The sequence below is a fragment of the Misgurnus anguillicaudatus genome, unplaced genomic scaffold (genome assembly GCF_027580225.2).
Source record: "Misgurnus anguillicaudatus unplaced genomic scaffold, ASM2758022v2 HiC_scaffold_29, whole genome shotgun sequence".
In the NCBI taxonomy this organism is placed as follows: domain Eukaryota; kingdom Metazoa; phylum Chordata; class Actinopteri; order Cypriniformes; family Cobitidae; genus Misgurnus; species Misgurnus anguillicaudatus.
In genome coordinates, this window is record NW_027395279.1 from 1,241,788 (window position 1) to 1,269,597 (window position 27,810).

Below are 27,810 nucleotides of genomic sequence, written 5' to 3' on the forward strand. Positions count from 1 at the left end.
TAAGATTCTCCTATTGGCTCATACTGTATAGGCCTATTAAGTGAGGTTTATTTATAGAGAAAGAGGGATTTGTTGGTGAGCACCAGATCTAATCCCTCTCATCTCATCTCATCTGTGTGAGCGTGTGTTTGTTAAAGGGTTTGTTGTCAGACAAGACTAAAGGTCTGACTGTTCTGCATTGTCGCTTTGGTCCTCTGGACCCCATTAAACCGCAACCATGAGTTTCATCGCAGACGATGTTGAGATAGACCCGGTCACCCTCAACCTCATCATCCTCATCGCCAGCTATGTCATTCTTCTCCTCGTCTTCCTCATCTCCTGCATCCTCTACGACTGCCAGGGAAAAGACCCCACGAAGGAGTACGCACCTGACCCCATGCCCAACCTTAACCCCGCTCCCATACGGCTGGTGGTCATGCAAAGCTCGCCCGCCAACGCCCGGTGGGACCAGAACAAGATGGTGACCACCTACGAACCTCCAGGCGTAGAGAAAAAGAGCACTTTAGTTTGACAGGTGTAGTGGACTGATAACAGCAGATGGATGAACTTTGCACCCATCATCTTTTCTATCTACTGTACATACAAGCTACTGTACTTTTCATTTTGTGTAATTCACCTTTATTTAGTCATCATTTGTAACTTAAAATGTTGGAATTGGATTTTCAGAAGACCTCCTTAAAACGGTGAGTAAAAAGTTTATCAACTTATTAGGATATCTCAAATGCTAAGACAGTTTTAAGACCAAGTGTAAAACTTTAAAAAGTAAGTTGAATTGATTTGCATATTTCAGCTGCATTTTTTACAGTGCATTTATTCATTTTGTTAGTGTTTTATATCAAAACCATGATAGAGGATAAACAGTATTTGTTTTGTACATAATAAGCAGCATCAATGTGTTTGGGTGTGTAATATTGAGACTTTGAGTCATTGGTTTTAGTAGAGTCCTGACCTCATTAGCTGGTGATCTCTCTGTCATATTGTTTCAGATTGTTTTACCAACTATTTTTATAATTTAGTTACTTGAAGCATTTAACTTTAAAATGTATCAAAACAGAAACAAAATGGCATATAGATTCTTAATGTTATACGCTTTGCGCGTATTATGAAGTGTATTTTATGATTATTTTATTGATTGAATGATGTAGCAGTATGTGTTTTATGGTTATTATAACTATTGTTATCAGTAAGACGGTTTACACAATCTGTGTCAGAGATTCTGCTCAACCAGACTTTCTGGCTTTAAATATGTATTTATGTAATGATGAAATGATGCACCACCCAGATGTTAGATGGTGTTGGTATATGCCATCTTGTCATAATCAGACTTGTATATCTGAAAACGTTTATTGTTTACATACACATAACCTGTTTCAAAGGTTGGGTGAGATAACAGAGGAAATATTTAACCTAGCGATAAGTAAAGACAACTCTGTATCACTGTTAAACATGCACAGACACTACACACATAATATCTTGTAGATTAGACATACTAGACATAGTTTCAATTTCAGTCTCTACTCAAGAACAATTATGCAAAAATAAATTAACAGATCTTGTTGACATCTTGTTAACAAGTCTTTATCTTTACAAAATAAAACTAAAATAACAGCCTCATGCAAAGCATTCTGGGAACCAAAATCTGAATGCTTTGCATGAGGCTGTTATTTTATAGTTTTATTCTGTAAAGATAAAACCTTGTTAATGTTTAATGTTCATTTAACTTTGAACAAACTGTTGCTAGTAAATAACATCAATGTAAATCTACAGTAAGTTACTGGCGAACAGCTGAATAATGACAGCAAATATTTTATAAAATGATCTGAAGATGAAATAATAATCCCTCCTTATTATATCTTCAGCCTGTTGTTAGCAATATAGGTAATAGTGAGCGTTCTTCACACATATACTCACATGAACTGACATCTATAGGGGATAAATTCATCCACTGAAAAAAAATCTGATCTGATGTCAGTGATCAGAGTGAATTTTGGTATGTTTTGATGTGGGATCTCCTTGTCACTGCGGTTTCTTCCCTTACTGTCTATGAAAGAGTAATGAGAGACTCGGTCCTCTGGGACAACACCGTGAAAGTTATCTGGGTCTGATTTCATTTAGTGAAGTCCCACTGGATGTACACTAGGAGAAAGATTAAGGGTTTTGACCTGGTTTTTGTATGTGTGAAATGTACCTGATTTAGAATGAACCTGTTTTTTTATGATATGTTAACAAGGACATGAGAGCGTCTGGCCTTGTAAGCCCAGACAAATTGAACTTAAACTTAAAGTAATTGCTGCCTGAAAAATGTCCATTTTACCTTTTTAAACAAACAAGTAATTTTAAGTTAAATCTATTTAAAACTGGCAATTTAAATTTGTCTTTACTGAACTTAAAGCGTCTTGTTCCAGCAATATATTAACAAAATATTTCCTATTCTACAAATAGTCAACAATATGAGAAACTTTATTTCACACATCTTAAAATATAGTTTTATTAAACCATTAATGTTAAGAGAACTGCAATATTTGCCTCTCAGAAAAGAGGCCACTTTCCAAAGCAATAACAAGTAAAGCAAGGTTTCAACTTCACACAGAGACCTCAACACATAAGTCTCAAAAATGGTGACAGTAACAAATCTCATGAAGTTAAAATACGAGCTATTAAGATAAGAAACAATGATAACAACTGCAGTAAAGACAAAACAACACTCATATAACAGTAGCAGTTCATTTATGCATGCTGCAATGCATGATGGGTAACACTTTAAATCCAGAGATTTAGATAAGCTAAAATAAATTGATTCAACTCAAAATGTCTTGTTCAATGAGAGAAATCATGCAATTCGTGCATGTGTACTTATTTATTTGGGTTAAAGGGGACATTTCACAAGATTGCATGATGTAAAATAAATCTTTGGTGTCCACAGAGTACATATGTGAAGTTTTAGCTCAAAATATCATATAGATAATTTATTATAACATGTTGAAATTGACACTTTGTAGGTCCTGTTTTGGGGTGTCCTTTAAAATGCAAATAAGTTGATCTCTGCACTAAATGGCAGGGCCGTTGTTGGATAGTGCAGATTAAGGGGCGGTATTATTCAACACATCCTCACCCCATGTCGTCAATATTTGACGACTTGACCATTCGTCAATGGGGCTTTTTACACCTGGTCACTTCATGCGTTTTCTCTGATCGGATAGCTATCTGATCGTAAAAAGACCAGGTGTAAATGCCCTCTGAAACGACTTCGAGACGGATTTAAATCCGATCGCTCAAACCACTTCAGGAGGTGGTCTGGGACGCATTTCAGAGAAGTGTAAATGCATCTGGTTGATGAAACCACATACGTCGTGCCTAACTCCTCCCAAACGTAAACACGTCACTCGCAAGTAAGCTGGAAGAGCGCCAAACAAACCAAGATGACACGCCTATTGCTTTATGGAGTGATGACATCGGGTAAAAAAGCTTCCTAGAATCAATAAAAGAGTTTAATGATAAACACAAATGATATTAAACAAAGAAATAAAACTTTAAGAGAGAGTTTTGTGAATGCTTTTCTCGTCATGGACCTGCATTAAATCATCGCGCTGTCACTCTCCTGCTGTGGTGTACTGCGTGCTTCAGCTCATGCCGAGCAAGGAGACGCGCGTCCCCTGCCCAACATACAGTAAAACATACAATAAGTGCTGCATATTGTTGCGTAAACGTCATCTTAAGTTTTTTTAAGGCGGAGTAATAAATAGTGTATTTGCATTTTGGGTGGGGGTAAAAGATCGGATTCATATCCGTTTTGCCAAGACGCATTTATGTGGCCAAATGTAAATGGAACAGTTTTAACAAATCAGATAGCTATCCGATCAGAGAAAACACATGAAGTGACAAGGTGTAAAAAGGCAATATGTGACGGGGAGGGTATACCTTTCGCGTCATTTTTTGACGAACTGGGGACTTCAATACTATTACGTCCGTTGCATTCTCTTTCCTATTTTCTTACCATTTTCGCGTCGGTTTAGGGTTAGATTACGCAAAATTAAACAGTGTACGCGAAATTAAACAGTTGTCACCTGGCGTTGGGGTTAGAGTTAGGTTTGGGTAGGGATGTCATTATGTAAATCTAACCCTAAACCGACGCGAAAATGGTAAGAAAATAGGAAAGAGAATGCAACGGACGTAATAGTATTGAAGTTCCCAGTTCGTCAAAAAATGACGCGAAAGGTATACCCTCCCCGTCACATATTGACGAATGGTCAAGTGTCGTCAAATATTGACGACATGGGGTGAGGATGATAAGATCCCCTTCTGACATCACATGGAGAGACAAATTTCAATGAGCTATTTTTTCACATGCTTGCAGAGAATGGTTAACCAAAACTAAGTTACTTGATCTTTTTCACATTTTCTAGGTTGATAAAAGCACTGGGGGCCCAATTATAACACGTAAACATGGAAAAAGTCAGATTTTCATACCCTTTAAAACTAAAAGAGGGCTAACAGTGAACCCAACATTCACTTTACTATGTCAAATGTAAAGCTTTATTTTATATTCACTTTCCTATACAAAAAAATTCACATCTTATCAACCAATCATATTTCAGAGTTAGTATTAGTGATGTAGGTATGGTTATGGTTAGGATTAGCAGGTGGCTAGTGAAAGGTTTGGGGCTTTAAATGAAATGAATAAAGCTGGCACAGGAATATGTCGTCTTTTGTAAGGCTCCAGATAACCTTAATCTTACTTGACTAAAGTCAGACCAACCCAGTCTTATAAACAATCTCCAATACTTAGCTGCTAAAACTTTAATTTTTTCTTTGACTGCAGAACACTTCTGACATCTTTCTGAAGGGGCGGTTTTTAAATGAATGATATTCATCAAAATAATGAATGATAATGATTGATAAAATGTCTGTAAGCTTCATCACTAAAACAATACTAACTGTTTCATACATAGAATATTAATATAAAATATCTTAAAATGATAAGAAGCTTAAAGCATCATGTCTATGATGACTGTGCTTACCACAGTAAATCTCAGTATGTGCTCTGTCTTTTCATTACATGCTGGGTCACATTTTTCTTTGACCCTGTTGGGATACAGACATTCAAAAACACACAATACAATCAAGTCTTTTTGTTTTAATACTAGATTTAATAATTTATTTTCCCAGCTATGTCTGATCACTTGTTTAAATGTATGCATTTGGCATAACTGAAGGTGTACATTTTTATCAATATGTGTGTTATCTGGGTTCAAACCCATGACCTTTGCTGCTGCTTACGCAATGTTCTGACCGGTGCCAGCTGAGCACTGATCTGACGATCGATCATTTGCTTTCCCTATCGGTACATCAGATGAGCTCTAAAGTTTTATTCATTAAATCAACCGAACAGTGTTGTTATGTCAGCGCTTCATGATGTAAAGCATACAGTAGGCTATAATCTCCACAGACAGGATCAGATGATTCGATTGTAGGAAAATACGTCATGCAGAAGAAGGAAGAGCTGGATCAGTCTTACTGTAATTCCTCAGGTTTATTTAGATGTACTTCCTCTAACTGCGACATAGGAGCGAGTCTGTCGACTTTATCACTGTTTTGACAGCCACACAAAGGCTTTAAATCTTGTTGGTTTCCATGAAAGCACGTGGTGTCTAGATCCCATCTTTGTTTGGGTTAAAGAAGAACCTGCAGATTAATCCTGCATTTACTTAAGGTACTAAAGCAAAAGTTTAACAGCAATAACCAACCAGTTTTACATTCAGAAGTGGATGACCTGATGTTTGGTATTATATTTTATACCACAGGGCTGTTGAATGATTCTGATTGAGAAATGTTCCACGAGTATGCATTATTTTTTGATAAACTCACAACTAACTTGTATGTGTGTGTAAGGAATAATAGACGACGGGCCGTTGAATTATTCGAAAATCAAGTGCTGTTAATTGACGACGGGTGTGCATGTGTGCATTATTTTAAATCATTCAAAGGACCGGAGTCGATTATTCCACTTATACCACAGTTACCACAGACATTGGTGGTTATTTAAAGACATTTGACAGGTCAGGTGTGTGGTTATCAAAAAATAATGCACACCGTGGAACATTTCTAAACCAATCAGAAGCATTCGTGGTAAGGAATAAATGATGACTGGCTGTTGAATTATATGAAAGGTGGTAATGCAGCACAAGTTTATAAATAAATTATTGCATTATTTTCAATAATATTATTAAATATATATATATATATATATTTTTTTTTTTTTTTAATTCACAAAAATGTAATGTTTCATTGATGAAAAATATTTGAAAGTGGGAGGGATCACATAGTATTTTTCTTAAATGCACGTTGGCCACAATTATTGCAGACCTCCTTTATTATTTTAAGCTTTCTGCAAGATTCAACAGATTTCTGAAGTTGTCCATCTGTGATCCTTGGAGAGATCCTTGAGATCCCTGGACAACATCATGTTTCTAGTCACCTTAAGAAAATCTTAATATCAATGGGAATGGGAATATTTTACTATTTGTATATTTTTTAAATTTCTAGGTGGACAATAATTGTGTCCCATGTGCATTAAAGAAAAACATTTATTTTGTAGTGTAACCCCCGCCTACACACACACTTTCAATTGTTTAAAACATCATATTTTTGTGTTTTTTTTTTTATTTAAGCTCAAAATAATAAACGTGGATTTATTTGGCAGCTTTCTTTGCTCATATTTACCAAGGGAGCTAATCTTTTTGTCCACAACTGTACTTTAAAAAATGTGGCGTGGCACAACCCTAAAATTAATTCTGTAATGTAGGCAACATACAGTTGCGATTAAAACTTTACACACAACTTGTAAAATGCTGAAACTTTTGCTGAAATAAAGGTTTGTTTTAAATTTAGTCCTGCCCTGAACAATCAAGAGACTCATACAGTAGATACAAGTCAATACATCATACATGAACTGACTTTTAATTAAATATTTATGTAAACCTTTGGACAGGGTGACCAATGTATATTGTCATTGTTTTAGTTAAATATCTTATTTTTTTATGTAATAATGCACTTCAGAAACTATAAAATTCCCCAAAAGACAACATAAAAACAATTTACACCAATTATTATTTTCAAATGTGGCTTTTCGTGAATCGTGCTGACTTCTTAAGTATCGCTGAATGTTTATATCTACTGTAATAGTTGAGAATGAGTCTCTTAATTGTCCTCAATGTGAAAAGATGAATCTCAAAAGGCACCTATTATGCAAAATCCAATTTTACATAATGTGTGTTAAGCCGTTTCTCAATGTTAAGGATACTTCCTTGGCAGGACTAGTCCTTACAAGTCACTTCCTTCAGTGGCTAGGCGAGGCTTCTTTTAAGCATTCGGAGAACACGTTAAATGGAACAGGCTAGCAAGTGCACGTCATTGCGTGATTGAAAGGTGTGCTTTCGGTGCTGCGCGCATAGGATTGTGGGTAATTTCAGCGCGTGAAGAGCGCGAAGGATACACATATGCATCCTTTCCTGTATATGGGATATTTCTCAAACAAAGGACTCAGTCCTTGGTTGAAATTTCGAGGATCCTCTACATTGGACGGACGTCGATGACGTAGCATCCTCAAAATTCTGGCTTCCGAGGATCCTTCCTTAACATTGAGAAACGGCTATAGACTGTAAAAAAAGATGGACGACGTGACGTCGCCTCCCTCCATTGTAATGAATTGAAGCCAAAAATGTCCGACCATGGTCGCCGCAATGTTACGTAAAAACGTTTAGTTTGGAGCCAAGGCATGCGCAGAAGGAATCGTCCGTGGAGCCAGAGGCGGAGCCGCGGTAATCAAACTTCCGCCCAAACGGTTGCGCACCCAATTCAACCACGCCAATCATAACGACACGCCCCGTTTCTATAACATCAAATTACTAGCTAAAATGAAACTTATCACAAAAATGAACACTTGAACATAAATCAGCGTGATAAAAACTACTTAAAAGGACCAAAACCATCTTTCGAAAACTTTTATTGGAAGTGTAAATATTTTTTTTTATTTAGAGCAGAGTCCCATTCGTTTAAATGGAGAGTGTGGGGTTTATGACTTGTACTGCAGCCAGCCACCAGGGGGCGATCAAAGAGCCAGCGGCTTCACTTTTCAAGACATGAGGCACACCCGGTGTGAATACAACCACCCTACGATGAAAAAAATCCACCAGCTCCTTGTTTTTTGATCCCCATTAAACCAAAGCAGCCTCATTAGACAAGCCATTTTGATTCTCTTATCAATGTGAGGTCACATTGATAAAGCCCCGCCCACTTACAGTCCATACTTTCTACCCTCAGTGAGTCGTACTCTGTAGATATTATTGTCTTAGACTATATTAATCAGATCTATTTGAACTGAAAGCGCTCACTGTCTGTTTGTAAGGGAGTGAGGAGCTGTAGCTCATTTGCATTTAAAGGTACAGACAGTGTGTTTTTGCTCCCACCCAAATAGGGGCATTTTGGACATGATATAATAAATGATCTGTTGGGTATTTTGAGCTGAAACTTCACAGACACATTCTGGACACACCTGTGACTTATATTACATCTTGTAAAAATGTCATGGAATGTGAATGAAGCTCATGGCTACAAACATTCCTCAAAATATCTTCCTTCGTGTTTATCAGAACAGAGAAATGTATACAGATTTGTAACAACATGAGAGCGAGAAAATTGTGACAGAATTTTCATTTTTGGGTGAACTATCCCTTTAACATCATACAGTCACTCGTGAACAGGGTTTAAGGGCACAGGACAAACCAGAAACCCATAAACAAAATCGCATAACATCAAAACTGTCATTGATTGTCTAGGTAATATCGTGCGTATGTACATTTTTGAACTGGGTTATTTTTAGAAATTCTGTATTTATTCTGTGTTGTAAGCGTTCTGTAAACATTTCTCGCGACAGCGAGTGATGTATAAATAGCACCGCATGTACGTCATTTGTCCTTTTCGGTGTTCCCTATGAGTATGAATAAAGCAGAACACCATTCAAACAGGTATGGCAACCTACGCCCCGCCTTTTATTGTTACGTCAAACAAAAGTAGCGCCGCCGGTTGGCCGGATCCGCCGACCGCCTCATGTGAACCGCGCTTCTATTGGCTGGCAGCCCCGTCAGTCAAATTCGCCGGAAAAAATGCATACGATTTGCCTCCGGTGAAATAAAGGAGGGATAAAGAAAGAGAAAGGGATAGTGATCGGACGCATGGAGGTCTGATGTGATGAACTGATCTTATATGAGTGATTACAGGTTGTTTCGAGCAGTTATGGTGTCACGGACGCGTTTGAAAGGGATCGTGTCATTTCGGCGTGTGATTAATGTTTCTGAATGAGAGTTTTCTCACAGGCCTCAGATATCAAACTCATTTTCAGCATCAGACACCAGAGGGTTTATTTTTCGATCTCGCATCTGTCCCTAAGTTATCTGTGAAGTTTTGGAGATGAAGAGGGTGAATAGTTTCCAGAGGTGAGTCTGAGCTTTAGCTGTCCGGCTAACTGTCCGATCACGAGCTGTGTATAATCTGATTTCTCTGTTTCATCTTCATTATTTTCCAGCTGGTTTGATTCTTTGTTATTATACATCACGTATCTTCACTGAGCTGTAAGCTGCATTCAGAGATCAGACTATGCATGCAGAGTACAGATCAAACATCACACACCGATTCTCTTCTGTATTGAGATCAGACTATGGGCTTGTCCTGTGTCTGATCATGTATTCATTTTAAGTCTTCATGGTGCATTGACTCTACAGTATGTATTCAGTGATCAGACCTTGCATCTTTACTCTATTTAAGTTAATAAGGATGAGACCTCATTCTTTGGTCTGATAATAAGTTAATGTCTTTATTGACTGTATGATTTGTTAGACATCACACTACAGATCTCAAACCATGGATATTTCTTTACTTTCCTCTGTATTGAGATCAGACCCTGTATTGGGTGTAAACTAATGACTTATCCTGTGGTCTGATCATCATGGATTCATTTCAGGTCATTGTGTCTCTGCAGTCCGTATTGAGAGATCAGACCATGCATCTTTACTGCAAGTAATAATGAGATCAGCCCATACATTGAGATCAGACTACATTTTGTTGTCTGATAATAAGCAAAGGTCTTTATTGACTATGATGTGTTTAGACATCAGACCATGTACAGATCTCAAATAATGGATATTTCTTTATTTTCTTCTGTATTGAGATCAGACTCTGTTTATCCTATGGTCTGATCTTCATGGATTCATTTCAGATCATTGTGAATTGTCTCTATGGTCTGTAGTGAGAGATCAGACCTTGCATTTTTAATGCAAGTAATGATGAGATCAGACCATACATACACTGAGATCAGATTTTATTTTGTTGTCTGATAATAAGCAAAGGTCTTTATTGACTTTATGATGTGTTTAGACATCAGACCATGTACAGATCTCAAATCATGGATATTTCTTTATTTTCTTCTGTACTGAGATCAGACATTGTATTGGGTTTAAACTATGGGCTCATCCTGTGGTCTGATCATGTAATAATTTCAGGTCATTGTGTATTGTCTATGCAGTCTGTAGTGATAGATCAGACCATGCATCTTTACCGCAAGTAACGAAGAGATCAGACCATACACTGACAGACTTCATTGTTGTCTGATCATAAGCAAAGGTCTTTATTGACTGTATGATGTGTAGACATCACGATACAGATCTCAAATCATGGATATTTCTTTACTTTCCTCTGTATTGAGATCAGACTCTGTATTGGGTGTAAACTAATGACTTATCCTGTGGTCTGATCATCATGGATTCATTTCAGGTCGTGTATTGTCTCTGCAGTCTGTAGTGAGAGATCAGACCATGCATCTTTACTGCACATAATGATGAGATCTGACCATACACTGAGATCAGACTTTATTTTGTTTGATAATAAACAAAAGGACTTTATTTGACTTCATGATGTGTTTAGACATCAGATCAGACCATGTACAGATCTCAAATCATGGATATTTCTTTATTTTCTTCTGTACTGAGATCAGACATTGTATTGGGTTTAATCTATGGGCTCATCCTGTGTTCTGATCACATAATCATTTCAGGTCATTGTGTATTGTCTCTGCAGTCTGTAGTGAGAGATCAAACCATCCATCTTTACTGCAAGTAATGATAAGATCAGACCATACACTCACTGAGATCAGACTTCATTTTGTTGTCTAATAATAAGCAAATGTCTTTATTGACTTTATAATGTGTTTAGACTTCAGACCATGTACAGATCTCAAATCATGGATATTTCTTTATTTTCTTGTATATTGACATCAGACTCTGTATTGGGTATAATGGCTTATCATGTGGTCTGATAATGCATTCTTTTCAGGTCTTGGTGTATTGTCTCTACAGTCTGAAGTAAGAGATCAGACCATGCATCTTCACTGCACGTAATGATGAGATCAGACCATACATTGAGATCAGACTTCATTTTGTTGTCTGATAATAAGCAATGTCTTTATTGACTGTCTGATGTGTTTAGACATCAGACCTTGCACAGATCTCAAATCATGGATATTTCTTTATTTTCTTGTATTTCTTGTGTACTGGGTTTAAACTATGAGAGATCAGACCATGCATCTTTACTCCATTTTAGTTAAAAAGGATTAGATCAGACCATATACGGAGATCAAACTTCATTCTGTGGTCTGATTATGAGTAAAGGTTTTCATTGACATTATGATGTGTTTAGACATCAGACCATGTACGCATCTCAAATCAGATATTTTATAATTTTCTTCTGTATTGAGATCAGACTATGGGCTTGTCCTGTGTCTGATCATGCATTCATTTTAAGTCTTCATGGTGCATTGACTCTACAGTATGTATTCAGTGATCAGACCTTGCATCTTTACTCTATTTAAGTTAATAAGGATGAGACCTCATTCTTTGGTCTGATAATAAGTAAATGTCTTTATTGACTGTATGATTTGTTAGACATCACACTACAGATCTCAAATCATGGATATTTCTTTACTTTCCTCTGTATTGAGATCAGACCCTGTATTGGGTGTAAACTAATGACTTATCCTGTGGTCTGATCATCATGGATTCATTTCAGGTCATTGTGTCTCTGCAGTCCGTATTGAGAGATCAGACCATGCATCTTTACTGCAAGTAATAATGAGATCAGCCCATACATTGAGATCAGACTACATTTTGTTGTCTGATAATAAGCAAAGGTCTTTATTGACTATGATGTGTTTAGACATCAGACCATGTACAGATCTCAAATAATGGATATTTCTTTATTTTCTTCTGTATTGAGATCAGACTCTGTTTATCCTATGGTCTGATCTTCATGGATTCATTTCAGATCATTGTGAATTGTCTCTACGGTCTGTAGTGAGAGATCAGACCTTGCATTTTTAATGCAAGTAATGATGAGATCAGACCATACATACACTGAGATCAGATTTTATTTTGTTGTCTGATAATAAGCAAAGGTCTTTATTGACTTTATGATGTGTTTAGACATCAGACCATGTACAGATCTCAAATCATGGATATATCTTTATTTTCTTCTGTACTGAGATCAGGCATTGTATTGGGTTTAAACTATGGGCTCATCCTGTGGTCTGATCATGTAATAATTTCAGGTCATTGTGTATTGTCTCTGCAGTCTGTAGTGATAGATCAGACCATGCATCTTTACCGCAAGTAACGAAGAGATTAGACAAAGGTCTTTATTGACTGTATGATGTGTAGACATCACGAGACATATCTCAAATCATGGATATTTCTTTACTTCCTTCTGTATGGAGATCAGACTCTGTATTGGGTGTAAACTAATGACTTATCCTGTTGTCTGATCATCATGGATTCATTTCAGGTCATTGTGTATTGTCTCTGCAGTCTGTAGTGAGAGATCAGACCATGCATCTTTACTGCACATAATGATGAGATCTGGCCATACACTGAGATCAGATTTGATTTTGTTTGATAATAAGCAAAGGAATTTATTTACTGTATGATATGTTTAGACATCAGACTATGTACTGATCTTAAATCATGGATATTTCTTTATTTTCTTCTGTATTGAGATCAGACTCTGTTTATCCTGTGGTCTGGTCATCATGGATTCATTTTAGATCATTGTGAATTGTCTCTACGGTCTGTAGTGAGAGATCAGACCTTGCATTTTAATGCAAGTAATGATGAGATCAGACCATACATACACTGAGATCAGATTTTATTTTGTTGTCTGATAATAAGCAAAGGTCTTAATTGACTTTATCGTGTGTTTAGACATCAGACCATGTACAGATCTCAAATCATGGATATTTCTTTATTTTCTTCTGTACTGAGATCAGACATTGTATTGGGTTTAAACTATGGGCTCATACTGTGGTCTGATCATGTATTAATTTCAGGTCATTGTGTATTGTCTCTGCAGTCTGTAGTGATAGATCACACCATGCATCTTTATTGCAAGTAATGATGAGATCAGACCATACACTCACTGAGATCAGACTTCATTTTGTTGTCTAATAATAAGCAAATGTCTTTATTGGCCTTATAATGTTTTTAGACTTCAGACCATGTACAGTTCTCAAATCATGGATATTTCTTTATTTTCTTGTATATTGAGATCAGACTCTGTATTGGGTATAATGGCTTATCATGTGGTCTGATAATGCATTCATTTCAGGTCTTGGTGTATTGTCTCTACAGTCTGAAGTGAGAGATCAGACCATGCATCTTCACTGCACGTAATGATGAGATCAGACCATACACTGAGATCAGACTTCATTTTGTTGTCGGATAATAAGCAATGGTCTTTAGTGACTTTATGATGTGCTTAGACATCAGACCATGTACAGATCTCTAATCATGGATATTTCTTTATTTTCTTGTATTTCTTGTATACTGGGTTTAAACTATGAGAGATCAGACCATGCATCTTTACTCCATTTTAGTTAAAAAGGATTAGATCAGACCATATACGGAGATCAAACTTCATTCTGTGGTCTGATTATGAGTAAAGGTTTTCATTGACATTATGATGTGTTTAGACATCAGACCATATACGTATCTCAAATCAGATATTTCATAATTTTCTTCTGTATTGAGATCAGACTATGGGCTCATCCTGTGCTCTGATCATGCATTTATTTCAGCTCATGGTGCATTGACTCTACTGTCCGCAGTAAGAGATCAGACTATGCATCTTTACGCTATTTCAGTTAATAAAGATGAGATCAGACCATATACGGAGATCAGACTTCATTCTGTGGTCTGATAATGAGTAAAGGTCTTCATTAACTGTATGTTTTATTCAAACATCAGACCCTGTACAGATGTCAAATCCTGCAAATTTTGCCATTTTCTGTATTGGGTATAAACTATGGGCTCATCCTGTGGTCTGATTATGCATTCATTTCAGGTCATTGTGTATTGTCTCTACAGTCTGTAGTGAGAGATCAGACCATGCATCTTCACTGCACGTAATGATGAGATCAGACCATAGTTCAAGTGTTCAAACATCAGACCATGTACAGATCTCAAATACCATCATGCAACGCTATGGTCTGATCTGATCATACTTTTATCATAAAGCATGGTCTGATATCTCCTCTCCAGACATCAGCAGCAGGGGATTTGATTTTTGCACTAGAGAGAGAGAGAGCGAGCGAGAGATGTAATGCAGTACAGATGCAGATGTGTGTTGTGTGCAGCGCGTGTGTGTTTTAGCAAGCATGCACCACTGCATCAGACGTCACACTTGTTCATCAGATGAGCGGCAGTGTAAGATTTAAACGCACATGCTGGACCAAAGCAAAAGCTCCTCCTCCTTACATCAGACTGCAGGATCTCCTCTGCAGACTATAGACGCTTTACTGATGCACTCAGCAAATGTGCAAAAAAATATTAAAAGTAACCCAGGATTTATTTCATGTTCAAGTTATTTACTTTGATGACATTTATAAGATTATGTGATTAGCTCTTAAGGCAGTGCATTTATTCAGAGTAGGTGTGTCGTGTGTTTCACTGGAAATAGATCAGATCATCTTGTGTCTCATTAAATATGAATGTGTGTTTGTTGTGTTTCAGGTTTATGAACAGCCGTGCGGCTGCGAACAGCCGTTACAAACCAACATGTTATGAGCACGCCGCCAACTGCTACACCCATGCTGTAAGAAAACATACAATGTTCAGTTAAACCCATTCACCCGAGGTCATGACTTCATGTGTCACTCCCACATATTGTCATATTGTACTTGTGTAGCATATTGTTCTTGTTTTCTGAAGTATAATAATGATGTGAGTCAATGTTTATTTATCCTTAAATAGTCACCATTAGAACATGTTTCTTTTATTTTACATTGTTTGTGTCTGTTTCGTTTTTCTCTCTCAATGTCTCGGTAGCTCTTGATCGTCCCAGCGTTCGTGGGCATGGCTCTGTTGCACCGGCTCTCTGATGATCGCTGGGAACGGATCACGGCTTGGATTTACGGCATGGGCCTGATCGGCCTGTTCCTTGTCTCCACCGTCTTTCACATCATCGCATGGAAAAAGAGTCACATGAGGTCTGTTTTCATTAAACGCGGCCATATGGGCCGGTAAACATTAAAATGACACATCACAAGGTCATGCTGTATGTTGTGTTGAGATCATTAAAAACGTCAGTGTTTCGGCAAGGCCTGAAATAAATACATGGACATTGGATATTGATTGGTGTCTAAATGTTATTATACAAGAAGAGTTGACATGAAACCAGCATAAAGGAAATCACTTCAGCTGATGTTTTTTTTTTTTTTTTGTCTAAATATTTCACAGTGATTTACAAGTAAAAATTATTCGTCCACAACAGATTTTGTCAGTTTATTAGGGGTCTTCGTTAAATTACGGCTGCGTCCGAAAACTCAAGGCGGTGACGCGTTGCCTCACTGCCTCATAAGGAAATGACTTCGGAGGCATGAAGGCAGCTCAGAGAAACTCTTTCGGACACGCTTTAAAGGCAGCGTGTTTGAAATATAAACAGAGAGCGCCTTTGTCATAACTAATCACATATTTGAAAACTACAATACTAATTTCTCGCTAGAAATGCAATTAAAAGGTGTAAAAGTGAAAATCTACCTTTATTTACACTAAATTTGTGCTCCAGTCGCTTCCTTGGCCGCCATTTTATTTTTTCGAACTCGACCAGGCTCGACCAATCACATTCTTATTGTACGCCCACGCATAGGTATCTCAGGAGACAGGAAGTAAACTTAACATTAAATTCGGACATGCCTTGATGGCTTCCTGCCTCGGAAAGCTGCCTCAGAAGGCAGCAATTTAGAGTTTTCAGACGCAGCCTACATCACACTATTTAGCATATTTAGCAAATTTATGATGTCAACGCGTCTATATGCTGAGATTTTGACTGTATTACAGTGCGTTTGGGTAACAAACTATGTGCATGTTTGTCGAAACGGTTAAATTAAATAGTTTAAACAGAGAAGCAAACAATATACAAGTGAAAAGTGCTTGAGGCTTTGTTTTGTACTTGTTCACTGCTAAAGCTAACGTTTATCCCAAAAGATACTATATTTAAAAAGTCGCTAAATCTAGTGACAAAGACTACATTGGAAACACAGTTTTACGCGTGTATGACATGTGATGTGTCGGGGGGCGGAGTCTAACTGACTATGAGTGACAGTTGCTTTACCAAAACACTACAATCGTAATGTTATTGTGAAAAGTGTGAAAAATATTTGTTTTTATACTATGACGAGACAAATTAGACCGTGGTGGGCTGCCACGATTAATAGGAAACACCGCAGTACCAATCCATTGCATTTCGGTTGTTTTAGAGCCCGATTGATGTGACATTGATGTACAGTGTGAATAGCAAAATTGGGTCATGTGGTGTTGCTCGGTAACCATGCAGGAATGTCCTGTCAAGTAAATTATTAATGTTATTTACAAGTGTTTGGCCCTCTTAATAACATAAATACATTATTTGTCTGTTGTTTAGCACATATATGTTTAATTTTCCACATGCATGTCATTCTGTATGTTCACATCTTCTAATCATTAAATATTTTTATCATGTATTTATCCGCTTTGGGTTTGATTTAGTTAAATTTGTGAATAAGAAATGTGTTCTCCTGTGTGAATGTGAAGTGAACAACAGACTATGTGATGGTGTTTATATTGTGTCTGAAGTTTTAATTGTTTTGTTTCAGGAGCATGGAGCACTGTTTCCACATGTGTGATCGAGTCGTCATTTACTTCTTCATAGCTGCCTCATATACACCATGGTAAAGTTTCTTTATACTTCTGTTAAATATTAATATGAAAACAGGAAATACATTTGAAAAGGGAACCATGGTACCACTATGTTTTACTGTATTTTAAACTTAAAGGGATAGTCCACCCGAAAATAAAACTTTTGTCATCGTTTACTCACTCTCAGATGTTACAAACCTGTATAAATGTCTAATGAACACAAATGAAGATATTTTGTGGAATGTTTGAAATTAAACTGATCAGAAGCCCCATTGACTTTCATAGTAGGATAAAAGAGTAACATGGAAGTCAATGGGGCTTCGGATCAGTTTGGTGACAATAATGATAGACATTTTAGTTTTTGGGTAAACTCTCCCTTTAAGACGTACCTTAGTGTAACTTTCATGGTGTATATCTTAAGTACCATGGTATTATTCACCGTTTTTGAACCTTTACTGTATTTGATGTATTTTTCTGGCTTTAACAGTTGCTTCTTTGAGATGAAAGGTCACAAAACTATTTTTTTCCAGTGACGCAATCCTTTATTTACACAAAGTGTGTCACTGTGTAAAAATAAATTTGTTTGTGTCATTTGATCAAAGATTAGTTTAATAATAGGTTATTATCTGATAATTGTGATGAAGCGGTTTTGAAACGCCTTGTGATGATGGAAAATGTTTGGCTGAAGCGGCCGTACTGTTTGTTCACTTTCCTCTCAGTGTTTAAATAATTCAGTGTGTCGAAGGTCTCTGTTAAAGACGTAAAGACAAAAGTGAAGTGATATTTAACTCCTGTAACCGAGAGTCTTTATTTAACACCACTAGAGAGACTTAATCCTTGTCACACGAAGAGTAAAATTTCCTAATGTAAAGAAACTTGTGCTAGTGAACCTGATTACTCGGTAGAAAAATAGTTTATTGCAATGAATTATTATTAATAATAAAGATAATTATTTACTGGGAATTCATGTTTGTAAATGTACTTAATGTTATTGTTTATTTTACACAGTATCATTACATTGTATCTCAAAGCAGATAAATTGTGTCTTGTAAATGTTTTAAGTAGAGCTGTCAAAAGATTAATCGTGATTAATTGCATACAAATTAAAAGTTTTTGTTTGCATAAAATTTGTTTGTACACTGTGTATAATTATTATGTATATATAAATACACACATGCATGTATTAAATGTTTCTTAAATACATGCATGCATGTGTGTATTTATATATACAAAGTAATTACACCCAGTGCACACAAAAATATTATGCATAAACAAACTTTTATTTTGTATGCGACTAATCGCGTACAATTTCAACAGCTCTAGTTGTAAGTGTGTAATATTATTATTCTCAACATAACCCTTAAACCTGAAGCTGTACATACTGTACGTATGAGTCAAGGTGTGTTTTTCCAGTGATATATGTGTGTGTTATTCATGATATTGAAAGTGTTTTCAGAATTGACGATGAGATTGATGAAGGGTGTGTTTGGTATGGGTTCTGATTATGGGCGTGTATTTGTTCCTGCAGGCTGAATTTACGTGAACTCGGTCCTCTGGCAGCTCACATGAGATGGTTTGTGTGGTTGATGGCGGCGGCGGGAACAATCTATGTATTCAACTACCATGAAAAGTATGTTTCACATCACACTTCTATTGCATGCTTTTTCACTATTTGATTTGTAGTAAAGCCCCAAAAAAGTCAAGAAACCTTAAAAGAAAGTTTAAGCGAGGCAAAATGTTTTTTTTTTTGCACTGATGTATTTTGTTGATGAAGTTTTGTGTATGTGTGCAGGTATAAGTTAGTTGAATTGGCCTTTTACCTGACCATGGGATTTTTCCCTGCTCTGGTGGTGACATCAATGGTGAGTGTATGAGCTCATTTCCTGTTGATCTTAACACGTTAATCTGATTCTTGAGCTATACATGAAGGACAAATCCTCTACTTAACTAGACAACGTAATGGTGTAGAAATAAACCAGGGATGTGTTACTCTACTTCTTTCTCTATGTTACTCTTGTAGTATCAGTAGGTTTCAGTGATTTCTTCAATATTCTCTGAATATACTGTATTTGTGCTCATTTCATTGGCGATCTGAAGTAAAGCCACACCATAAATACTGCAATCATTTTAATGTGCTTATTAGTATTGGGCGTTTGGTTCCAAAATGCAATAAATCCATTTTGACTAATTTGCTTAAAAATTTGCTTTCTAGAACAAGAAAGTGAAAAGATGAAAAAACACTATTTTCTGTTACAAATTTTCACATAGTATCTTAAGGTTATAAAAACATAATTTGATTTTCAAAGATTTATTATAAAAACTGATTGTTTTTTTCCGCAAAATGCAATAAATTCAAAACAAAATCAAAAAACGAGCTTTTTTTCCAAAGTGCTATAAATCTATTGAATCAAATGTGCATCAGCTTAAGTTGATTAGTGGTATACACTGATTTAAAAAATAAACATGAATGGCATAATCAAAACACTTACTTTGTCATATTAAGAACACTGTCATTGCTGCTGTCATACTTGGGACATCATCGCTCACATTTTTTGACAGCGATCAGCTGTAAAATGTTTTGGTCCTGCTCGATTTTCGTTGGCTGCGAGTAAAATAATGTAAAGTTTTTCATATGATCCTCTGGCGTCAATGTGTTTGCATGAGAGAAGCTTGATGCTGTCGTGTGGGAACAAGCAACAGCCGGCATTTTTCCTTCGGCCGAGTGCCTCTCACGTAAAGTATTCGATTTTGATAGCTTACGTTGATGGAAAACCACCACAGGTTTATCAATGCCATCAAAATTATTATTTTGTTTTTGTTTGTTTGTTGCTCACGAAGTACAAGATGAGGAAAACTAGGATTCTGTGTGTATTCAACATGCCACCATTGTTGTTTACAATGCGTTGAATGGTACGCTGTGATTGGTTGAGTGGATTTATTGCGTTCTGCAGAGAAGGAGGTCTGGCGTTTGTCAAGGTTTGAAAAAAAAAACGGGAGAAAAGATGACAGAATAACACGGCAGATATCGTATTTTGCGTAAAATAAAGAATTTATTTTTTAATACTGACCTGATACAATACTGATTTTGGCAGTAACTTAAAAAAACGGTGTTTATTGCGTTTTGGAACCAAACTCTTCAAATACTTCATTTTGGGGAAAACATGTATTTTTTGTCCAGCCCTATTTATGAGATTTTAGAAGTCATGTCTGATTTGAGGAGTTAGGGGTCAATCACACCAAAAGCGTTTATGGCAGTTGCAGGTTCCCTTTTTTGAATGATATTCTATGGACAGGGAGCGTTTGCGCGCTGTTTATGCGCACCGAGTGCCTTGCGGTTTTTGCCGCCAGCCGCAGCACGCGCTTTTGGAGCGCTAAGAGCAGAGAAGCCGTAGTTCATGTACAAGCTGAGCATAGGTTATCCCAAGGCCTTTTATAAGTGAACTTCTAGCGAAATACTAACAGCCTCTTACTTACCAATCGAAAAGAAATGTTGTCATTTCGGAGTCAAACCTCATTTCTTTCATGTCCATTAGTTGTCTCCAGCGATGAAAAGCAGTGCCAGTATTTACTCTGGTTCGGTTCCTTTATTTATCAGATTTTATTTGTGATTCCGAGCGCGTTGTTCCCTGCAGCGAATGGTTGTGGTAGCGGTAAATGTCTCTTGCTTCAGCCATTCTTCCGCTCTCTTCCCTGAACTGAAATACGTCCGAAAACCCTATTGCAAGGCAGGAAGGCATGTCCGAATCCATGGCTGTCCGAATTGCATTTCTCTGAGCTGCCTTCATGTCAACAAGTCAGCTGCCTTAGTTTTCGGACGCAGCGGTAGTAGTAGAGGGCTGTACTCCCACACATGCGACTTATTCGTGTATTGCAGTTTGGCTGGCGGTTATGTACGTGGCCCGCATACCGCCTCCCATGGTCGAAACTGGTATTACGACACCTGTCGGGCTGTAGCTAGTAATTTAGCATGCTAATTCAGATTGATATCTCTGCAGCACTATACCTTGTCATTTTTTTAATGGCATCTTTGCCCTTATTTCTTCTCATTCTTTTGATGCGTGTAGCTCATGTTTTAAAATCTTTTAACTCAATTATTACAAATGGCACCTTTAGGTAAATGAGGTCATCTTTACCTTTGACACGATTTCTAACAAAACCTCAGTCGGAAAATGTTCAGTGTCAGCTCTTTCAGATGTTGAAAATCAGTCACACCCATCAGATCAGTGTACAGTAGGGGTGGAACAATACATGTATTCGTTTCGAACCGAATCGGTACGGGGGTCACGGTTCGGTGCATGAATTTAAACGGAGAATACACGGTATGAAAATAAAAAAACTTGCGTGCAAAATAATTAATGTAATGCGGAACTACTGTTAGATACGCGGGTTCTTTATGGACAGCTAATCTGTTGCCCCGCTTTAGCTCTGAAGCTCTGATTGGCACCGATGCATCCGAGCTCCGCCTATGTATGCGCTCTATCAGAGCCCGTCTACATTCTGGCACTCTGCAGTTTTTTGTCACGTCGACCCCGGTCCAGTCAGTGAATGAGCAGCGAATGGCAAGTGGTGTTCCATAAGAGTTAGAGGCTCCGCCAGCCATCGCAAGTTTGGCAAAACTTCAGTTTTCAAGTCAGTTACAATAGTACAGGCGAGAGAGTGGTGGAAAAGACGAGGACTTTGCATCGGCATTGTTCAGCAATTGTTAGGTATGTGAGTGGAAATGCATCTAATCAGGGCTCTCAAGTCTCACGCATTCACCTTGACAAACACGCATTTCAGTCAGTTCAAACGCCACACTTTGTATTTCTCACGCTGAGAAGTAGGAGATAAATTGTCCTGCTATGTACAACAGGCATACGCAGGGCAGTTATGTCGAGTTCAGCTGCTTTCAGTTTTTTAAGCGTGCTCAACTTTACGCAGCGCCATCAGCGTCAGAGTACCGCGAGAAATCTTGCGGAGGAGGCTGATTTCAATTCGCTCTCGCGTTACTCTGACGTCATCCACTTGTCGTTTCTTGCAGCGCCTCGTGAAGTCGAACACACCTATTAATTCATCTTACAAGCCTATTTTTTGTTCTTTAGTACATTAATATGAAATAAGGCCAAAATGTAATTTTAAAATGTATTTAGGTAACACTTGTAATACATTTGAACCCCTATTTGTATGAAAGATGAGTACAAGATTACTTAAAGTGGTATACATTTTTGAAATACGAGATAGTATGTTAAATGCATTTCAGTTCATATTCATGACATCTCAAAATAACACTGATAAGGACACCTATGTTTTTAAGATTAGCTTAAGTTCTAAAAAAAATCTTTAATTTTTGTTTTGCTTTTCCCTCCATTGTACCGAAAGTGAATCGAACCGTGGCGCCTGAACCGAGGTACGAACCGAACCGGGACTTCTGTGTACCGTTCCACCCCTAGTGTACAGTTCATAAGTTTTTAAGTGAATAGAGGCTAAATATGATCACATGACCCTTTTGATGGAAACAAAGAATATATATATATATATATATATATATATATATATATATATATATATATATATATATATATATATATATATATATATATATATATATATATATATAAACCTGGCTATTCTGTGCATGCACAAAGTCTATCTCCCAAAGGATTCAGATTGAGGATTGGCTCTTTTTACTGGGAAGCGGGACATGGAAATGGTATTCTTTAAAAGCGGATAGGGCAATTACATGCAAATGTCAGCCTTATTATGAAAAGTAGTTTTTAGCCATACTGAAATCTCAGATGTAAATATGTGGTTGTTTAAATATCCATGCAAAGCATCCGTTTTATTTTCCATAGTTTCGTAAGTGCACATTTCATAACAGAGAAATGTCACACTCATAACTTTCTTATTTATTAATCATAAACGTGCATACAAAAATGTAAATAAAATAAATATTAAGAGCTTTCCTTTCACCATTTGTTAGGTATTATTGCTTCTGGTTTGTGCATTTTAATACACAGAATTCCTAAAAAGTATGTCCTTAAAACTTGTCCTTTTTTGTCACATCCATAACACATGCATTTAAATGCAAAATAATCGTTTTGCTCATCTTAAATAGAAAACTTGTAAATAGTATACAGATATTTTTCTGATGTCTGGACTATCATCAGGGGTTTTGGAGATCTCTAAACATCAAATCTAGTTTGTGTAATCTAATATCTTTCCTTTTGGTGTAATAGTCAGTGTAGTAGAATAATAATATTATGAAGTCAATTATTTCAAATGCGCGTTACCTTAGATACAAGCAGATTTCATTGGCTTTGAAAAAATCGTTCAGTAAGTGAACCTAACAATATTGTTCCTTGTATCTTTATCGTTATACAGTCAGGGTTCCCACAGGTCCTTGAAAGTTTGTGAATCTGGGTGGAAAAATTCAAGGTCCTGGAAAGTTTTTAGATACAGGTCATTGAAAGTGCTTGAATCTATTTTATGCAAGAAGTTTTCTGGAAAAAAATCCATATTATTCCCTGTGTAGTGTAGGATAATATCATAAAAATTCTAGCCTTTTTAAGCACACGTGCTAAACTGTTCACTTTAAATGCTTATATCTTCTGTATGCGAATGTTGATTCATACCAAAATGCTTTTTTGTTGTGTTTGACACATGAAAACGTCTCTGGTTACGTATGTAACTGTTGTTCCCTGAGAAGGGAACGAGACGCTGCGCCTCCCTTGACATACTTCCTGCGTCCCTGTAATGCCGTCTTTGGCAATATTACAGATAGCGATATACTTCCTGGCTCCCGCGTCACCGCGTTTGTCGTTAAGCCTCACCATTGGTTGAATTTGATATACACAGTCAGACCCACTTACCCCTGGAGGCGTCCCCAAAGTGTCACCGCAGTGACTCAGTGCAAGTTCCCTCGAAAGGAAACTGTAACAATGTGTCTTAAAAGGTAACACGATGTAACCTTACTCTCACTTGCAATGTGTCCCCACATTTAGTCCTTGAATTTGAGTGTATTGGACCTTGAAAGTCCTTAAAGGTCCTTGAATTTGAAGTTAACTAAGGTGTGGGAACCCTGTACAGTAGTTGTTATGCGACCTTCTCTTTAAATAAAAATATTTTGTATAGTTGTTATAGTCCTGTGGGTCTATGCTTTATTGTAGTAGACACAAGTAGGTTGACTGCTGGTCTGAGCAATGGTTCACAGTGTTTTCTCTAACGCCCCCTTGTGGCTGTTGCCTTAAATTGCTGCTTATGTTTGTAAGTTAATGGCAGGCACAATTTGCTGGAAGATAAATGTTATGGAGGACCACAAGAACAGTCATGCAAAATGTAATAAAGGACTTCAATATTTAATAACTACCTGAACAATAAAAATAGCAATTAATAGATTTGTTTAAAAATTCATTAATTAATCCAGTGGTTTTCAAACTGGGGGGGCCGCGACATGGTGCCAGGGGGGGGCCCAGTTTTACGACATTTTATGAAATACATTCATTTATCATGAATTATGTGTAATTAAACCTAAAAAAATAAGGCTACTAACCAAAAGCACTACTTTTTGTATAATTTTATGTTTTTTTTTTTTTTATTAAAATGTTGAGTTTTAGAACAACTTTTTGTCACAAATTTTCTTTGGGGGGCCGCAAAGGAATGCACCGTTTACAAGGGGGGCCGCACACTGAAAAAGTTTGGGAACCACTGAATTAATCTATAAATAAATAGACAAAAAATCATTATGTAACATTTTAATAAATAGTTCAAATTATTGGTTCTCCTTATTCTTTTCGCTATTTGATTTGCTTTTCGTTATAGCCTCTCTATTTAGCTTTTAATTGCTATTTTTATTGTCCAGGTAGTTATTAAATATTGAAGTCCTTTATTACATTTTGCATGACTCTTTTTGTGGTCCTCCATTAAATGTAACATTTTTGTTGTGTAGATATATGAGAACAACAGACTCATGACTCATAGTGTGTATTTGTTATGTGATGCAATTTGTCTCTTATTTATTTAAGTTTATATTTTATTGATATATTTTACTAAATGCTGTATTGTATTCTTGTTTTGAACAGAGCAACACAGATGGATTGTATGAGCTGGCATTCGGAGGCTTCATCTACTGTCTGGGTGTCGTCTTCTTCAAATCGGACGGCGTGATACCGTTCGCTCACGCCATCTGGCACGTTTTTGTGGCGCTTGCTGCCGCCGTCCACTACTACGCCATCTGGAAATACCTGTACCGTAGCCCCACGGCAGACGAAATCAGGGATGCCTGACCGCTTCCCAAGCCTCCTCCTTAAACTTGAGCTCTTACACATCATTTCCATTCATTTGCATTTTTCACGCCCTATCTGTCACTCAATTGATCCAAAAAATCCACCGGGAACATCAGCTAGACATGTTTACCAGTACGACCATGCAATGTTTACAGTTTTCTAACAAACTCGGAGCAGTATGTATGTATGCGTTTCGATTTCATCAGTATTGTGTAAATATTGAAATCCAAGCATAGATATATGAATAACTTTGATTTTTGTGCATTCTGACACACACACATAACAAATGTAGTGAATTACTTGATATATTCATCTTTCTGTCTTAATTCCATGCTTTGGTATTGATAAAAAATATATTTTTACATCTAAACTTGCTCACTTTTACCTCAGATACTTCAGTCTGTTGTTGTGGTTTCCTAAATCTTTCCTTCATATTCTGCTCATTCGGCAGATTTTAAAAAGTGTTACGTCGAGGTTTCTCCGCTACACTTTTCTAACCACATGTGGAAGAACCGCATATATTTTGTATTTTATTTTTATCCTTGAATTGTGTTGGTGAGAAACTGAGGGAGATATTTAACAACTATTTCAATGTTGCCAGCTGTTTTACAGGTTTTTAACACTTTACAACGTTTTTCTTGCTGTTTCTCAAATGCAGCACAAATCATTCAGTCGACTCTGGACGGTTAGGATTTAAAGATTAGAAAGATTAAGATATAAATGTGTCCAGGTTTATCCACAGTTATCACGGAAAAGAAGCCGTTTTTAATTTTCCATAACGTTTTTATGAATCGCTATTCGATATTGATCTACGATATGATTTGAGCATGATGATGAAGTTTGTCTTCAAACTTTAAAGAGAAGATTTACAAGACTTCACTTTCCGTCATCTGTGTCTAGTGGTTTATAGCAGAAGAGGATCATGAGATATTGAGTTAAATGGTAATCCTTCAGGTCTCATCATCTTCATTCCAGACTTTCAATTGCATTTCTGCAGAAAACATTTCCGACACTGTGAATAAACATTGAAAGCGGTTGGATTGCAGTTCAGATGAATGTAAGCCTGATGTGAGATCCCAGTCTGGAGGCTCAGAGATTGTTAAATTTCTCAGCTCTGATTGGACTGTGACGTTGTCTGTATTGGTGTTATTTTAATGTTCAAAGACTAAAGTGTGTGATATTTCATTGTGGTTGATTAACACAATTCTGTCATTTGAACTTTAGTGTTTGGATTGGATGAACGTGGTGTTCATGAATTGTACTCTGGGACAAACTGACTTTTGTAAAACTTTATACATCTTGTTGTGGCACATAATACTGCACTGTCTGATGCTTCTGCTGTTTTCATCACACATGATGTTTTGGTGCTGGTGTCGCAGTACTGTACATGTCTGATATTTAAGTTTTAATAAAGACAGCATTAACAGTACTTGTTTGTGTGTTTGATCTGAAATTTACATTTATTTGCATATCGATTGTCTACATGAATCATGCAAGATAATTCAATGTTGGTTTTATGGTGACACAAGCCACATATACATAATCTCTTCATAGGACTCTAAAATGAACTCACATTTTAGTTACAAAAATATGCTAATTATTATATTGTCATAATATACACGCCAGAAGTTGACTTTTATCTCACGAAATTTCTTCAATTTTAAAAACACTGATATTCAACTAGAAGAAAATAAAAAACAGACAATATAAACAGTCATTTACATTAATCTGGTTACATGCATTTTTACAACTTCTAATGTTGCCTATAAATACAAACATTTGAAAGGCAGATGTGAATGAGTTAAATGTAGTATCTGTAAATAATTCATTTGATTAAACAAAGCTCACACAACACACGTTGTTTCTGCTCAACTTATGTTAATCTTTGAGTACCTATTGAGCAGTATTACATCCTTCATATCTCCAGAGTCGAGCACTCTGTCTTTCAAGGTGGCAGCCTCAGAAGTCCGCAAAGAAATCTGAAATGAATTTGTGTCACCTGCTGCACGTGCCCATCGCCCCAGTCAACTGGGCACAGCGGAGACATTTCTGACTTAAATTTAAAATAAATAATTTATTTTAGAAAAAATAAGAACGCATTTCGAAGCTTGATTCTTAGCATCCTTTGAATTGTGTGTGCCCTATTTTGGTTAAAGTGCCCATATAAGGACTTCTACTGTACTTCCTGCAGAAACTTTTGTGCATTCAACAAAAATACTCTTTCATACGTCCAAATGTTTTTTTAACTGTTTGCCTATGTTTAGCATGAGGAATCCAAC

The 27,810-nt window shown here is 36.8% G+C and overlaps 2 protein-coding genes across 3 annotated transcripts; both read left to right on the top strand.

The window, feature by feature from the left end:
- Positions 1–70: 70 nt before the first annotated feature.
- LOC129436734 (small integral membrane protein 36-like) lies at positions 71–636 on the top strand. Its single transcript, XM_055194973.2, has one exon. It carries the CDS (start codon positions 218–220, stop codon positions 509–511), a length of 294 nt encoding a protein of 97 aa, XP_055050948.1. The 5' UTR covers positions 71–217; the 3' UTR covers positions 512–636.
- LOC141362881 (monocyte to macrophage differentiation factor-like) lies at positions 532–26,960 on the top strand. Of its 2 annotated transcripts, none has more exons than XM_073865144.1 (7): positions 532–683; positions 15,108–15,189; positions 15,423–15,583; positions 17,228–17,302; positions 18,799–18,900; positions 19,063–19,132; positions 25,328–26,960. In XM_073865144.1, the coding sequence occupies exons 1-7, from the start codon at positions 646–648 to the stop codon at positions 25,529–25,531; spliced, it is 732 nt and encodes a 243-aa protein (XP_073721245.1). In that variant the 5' UTR covers positions 532–645; the 3' UTR covers positions 25,532–26,960. The 2 variants fall into 2 exon arrangements, with proteins under 2 accessions (XP_073721245.1, XP_073721246.1); XM_073865145.1 differs by lacking the exon at positions 532–683 and adding an exon at positions 9,131–9,491.
- Positions 26,961–27,810: the final 850 nt, after the last annotated feature.